The following is a 3,795-nucleotide window of genomic DNA, read 5'->3' as shown; positions in this document are numbered from 1 at the left end:
GCCCCGCTGCCACCCGCCCCGGTGCCACCCCCCGGTGCCACCAACCCCCGGTGCCAGCAGCCTCCCGGTGCTGTGTGGGGCAGCCCCGGCCGCTGAGCCCTCCATTGTCACCATCACCAGCGCTGCACGATGCCCCTGGTGCCACCGAAGCGCCAGGACCATGGGGTGCTCCCCCAGGACCACTGAACCCCAATGCCACCATCGCCGCGTGCTGCACAGTGCAACCCTGGGGTCACCACCCGCCTGGTGTCACCAACCCGCTGGTGTCACCAACCCACTTGGTGCTTCTGCCCGCGGGTGCTGCACACCCTCTGGGAGCCACCAGACCCTCTGGTGCCACCGACCCCCTTGGGCCAAAGACCGGGAAAGTTTGGAATCTCGCAGCGCTTCCTTAGCAAAGAGTTTCTAAATGAAAGTTAAAGGGTGTCAGGGGAGCACAGTGCCGGCGGTGCAGGGTGGGAGCTGCAGGGCGCCAGGGTGGCCGGGCTTGGCCCCGAGGGGCCATGAAGCGCGCAGGGCAGCGCTGCCTCGCCGGGCTGCATCGGCGGGACCGGCCGAGGGGACGCGCGCTGCGGCGGGCAGAGCGGCCGCTCCGCCGCGGCCCCTTTGTGCGGACCCGCACAAAACCTGCCATGGAAACCGGGGCCGGCCGATTTCCCGGGAAACGCCGAGGCGCAGCTGGAACACGCGAGCGCGGCCGCTCCGCCCGGAGGCCGCTGCGCTTCCCGGCTCTGCGCCGCGGCCACGGCGGGATGGCGGGCGCTGCGGCCGCTCCGCAGCGGTGACTCAGGGGTGACAAAGTGATATATTTTTTTCCAGCCTCTCTTGGTTGCCTGGACACAAACAAACAAGCGGCTCAAAATCCCGGCCGGCAGCTGCGTCTGGAGGGGCCAGACGCCTCACGGCGTTGCCGGCCGCACGCCCGCTCCATGCTGGGCAGCGGGAGGCTGCGGAGCTGCCGGGGAAAGAGCCGAGTCCCCCCGGCTGCTTTTCCTGGGAGCTGTGGCCCGGCTCCGGATGGGCCGTCTGGGTTCCCGGCAGCAGTGTCGGCGCTTCCCGGCTCCTGGCGAGCTCTGGCCACGGCTGCTGCCATCGTCACCAGCTCTGCAGGGCCCCCATCCACTTTAGCGTGGGGGAAGCGGAGCCAGGCTGGAAAATCAGGGAGCTTGTCCCCAAAATGCCACCTCCCGCTGCCGCAGGAGCGAGGGCGACAGCCGAGAGCTGCTCCGGGCTCTCTGGATGGGCTCCGGGCTCTCTGCAGCCTGGAGTGTAACGCGGGTTTCTCTCTTGCTCGCAGGTTTTGGGCAGTGGGTGGACACGGCACGACCAGAGCCAGCGGAGAGAGCGGAGAGGCAGCTGCGTCGCAAGGTACCGTGCGCCACGGAGCCGCCTGCATTGGCACCACGTCCAGCTGCGGTGGGCACGGCGAGCCGGGCGGGAACGGCGGCGGCTCCGCTCAGCGGCACCGCCGCTCGCCAGCGCTCGGGCCGCAGCAGCAGGTGATTCCCCACCAAAGCCCTCACAGGCTTGGTGCAGCGGGGAACTGTGGAAAAGTGTGGCCGGGCAAGCCTGGGAAATGCCCGGGAATTCACTGCTGCCCTCCGTCATGCCCAGGGAATTCCCGGCAGTTCCCTGCTGCCCCTGCCTGCCGAGCTGGCCTCGTCCTTCCCCTCCCGCCCTTCCATTTCCTTGACCCCGGGCTTAGGACACAAGCGAGCGCTTGCGGATCAGCCCTGCTAATCAGCGGGGCAAGCGGCAGCGCGCGGAGCGCCGTTCCAGCCCCGGATTAGCCCTCATCCGCTCGCCCGTGAGCAGCTCGCGGGCAAATCCCCGGGAAGCGGCGGCCGGGACGCTCGGTGCGGGCCGAGGCGCTGGCTGGGGTTCCTGGGGACGTGCTCGCGCGGGGCTGGCGCCGCTCCGGACCCTCCGTCGAGGGGGGTGCCGTGTCGCGCGCCGTGTCGCGCGCAGTGCCGCGCCGAGCGGGGGCTGCAGCGCGGCCGCCCAGCGCGCTGGATGTTCCGCAGCCCCCGGCGCAGCCGCAGCACCCGGCACGGCTGCGGCCCGCCCGGGACGCTGGGCTGCCTTAATCGCTTGCGCTCGCTTGACCTATTTTCCTTTAATCCCTTCCGGGAAACCTGCTTTTGCATTTGAATTCCCTCCGCTATTTTAGGAATGCTGCCGTGCTGAGGCTGAGCGCGCCTCGGAGCAGCCACTGGAGCACCAGGCCGCGGTCCCCGTCCCTCCTGCTCCCTGCGGAGCGGGTGCTGCCTCCCTGGGGCTCCGTGGGAAAGCGCCCGCCTGTGTCTGAGGACGGGTGTAGATGTAGGGGCTGTAGGTGAAGCTGCAGGGCCTGGAGCTGGAGGAACCGGCCGGGAGGGAGCAGCCAGTTCCAGGCAGGGGGGAATGGCTGGGAATGCTGCCCATCTGCCTGCGCCGATAGCTTCAGCCCCGGGGGAAAGAGACTCCTCCAGGTCCCTGGGCTCGTGCAGGAGCGGGAATGGCCCCGAATGCAGAAGCTCCTGGGGCTCCTGCTCGGAATTCAGCAGGAGCAGGATGTTTCCCGACCTGGGTGGCGGGGGAAGCACAGTGCTGCTGTCCTCTGCCGGCGGCAGCTGCAAGTGCCGGGCTGCGCGGGGCAGCGGCTGCTGTGTGCCTGCACCGTGCCCGTGCACCGTGCCCCTTGCACTGCACACCCTGCACCGTGCCCACGCACCGTGTGCCCAGGCACCGTGCCCGTGCACCGCGTGCTGCACCGGGCTCTCCTCTGCCAGGCAATGGGCACCGAAACTGCCCCTCCAGCCAAGCTGCTCTCTGCCGGATGAGCCGTGCTGGGCGAGCGAGGGGCATTTCGTTCCGCAGAGGTTTCCAGGCACAGTTTATCCCTACCTGATCGCGTTCCTTTTTTATTTTTTTAATTTTTCTTTTGTGTTTTGCGAAGAGCTTAAACCCAGCTGGTTTAATACCTGGTAGGACAAGTATTAACGGGATGCTTGTGTGCTTATTTGTTTCCGTGCGGCAGGATTGGTGGCCAGCGGAGCCGCGGGGCTGCGTGCGCAGCCCGGACGTACGGAGCAGCGACGCGAGACCCGCACGGGCGGAACCGGCCACGGGCCCCGTCCTGCGCCCCTCCGGACCGCCCCGATCGCCGCCTGCCACCAGCAGTCTCCGTGAGTCTCGCTTCCATCATTTTCCAGTTGTTTTTCCCTTCAAAGCCTTGAGTCCGCAGGGAATGTCCCCGGGCAGGTGCCCCCAGCAGTGCTCGGCCTGATCCGGGCAGGATCACGAGTACCAGCCTGGCTTTGCGGGCTGCGCCGCAGGGCCCATTCGCCGGCTGCTGCAGCCACGGCCGCGCCATCCATTAGCTCTTGGAGAGGTTCCCATGGGTTCGGGAACAAAGGCAGACCCGGACTTGAGGAACCAGCAGAGCCCCTGGGGACAGCACCGGGCTCCCGGGGCTTGAGGCGTGTCCCTGCCTTCGCCCGCTGCCGGCACAGCCGGGACTGGCACCACGATGGGGCCTGGGCACGCGGCTCCAAGCCGAGCACCCCCGGTGACGGAACGGGAGGTCCCAGGAGCCCCGCTGCTCTGCGAGGCTGCGAGGAAAGGGCTTGAAATCCGCCAAGGAAAATCCCCCCAAAGGCCAGGGAAGGAGGGGAGACCCTCACAGAGCGGCCCCGTGCTGTGCGCGGAGGCGCCGGCTGCGGAGCACGCAGGGCTGCGGGGAGGACGCGCGGCTGCTCCGCTCAGCGCCGGTGTCCCGTGTGTCCCGGCAGGAGCGCCGGGCGCCGCGGGGCG

The 3,795-nt window shown here is 68.6% G+C and overlaps 1 protein-coding gene across 1 annotated transcript in view; it reads left to right on the top strand.

The window, feature by feature from the left end:
* CUEDC1 (CUE domain containing 1) overlaps positions 1-3,795 on the top strand; it is a 9,168-nt gene that overhangs the window by 1,554 nt on the left and 3,819 nt on the right. Inside the window, exons 2-4 of the mRNA XM_026047883.1 lie at positions 1,298-1,368; positions 1,706-1,856; positions 3,020-3,167. Of these exons, the coding sequence (XP_025903668.1) occupies positions 1,298-1,368; positions 1,706-1,856; positions 3,020-3,167 (370 nt within the window). The remainder of the gene's footprint in view (positions 1-1,297; positions 1,369-1,705; positions 1,857-3,019; positions 3,168-3,795) is intronic.

The sequence above is a fragment of the Nothoprocta perdicaria genome, unplaced genomic scaffold (assembly GCF_003342845.1).
Source record: "Nothoprocta perdicaria isolate Ctin4 unplaced genomic scaffold, notPer1 scaffold_50, whole genome shotgun sequence".
Lineage (NCBI taxonomy): Eukaryota > Metazoa > Chordata > Aves > Tinamiformes > Tinamidae > Nothoprocta > Nothoprocta perdicaria.
Note: the sequence above shows the minus strand (reverse complement) of the source record. Positions and strands in the feature narration are given on the sequence as shown.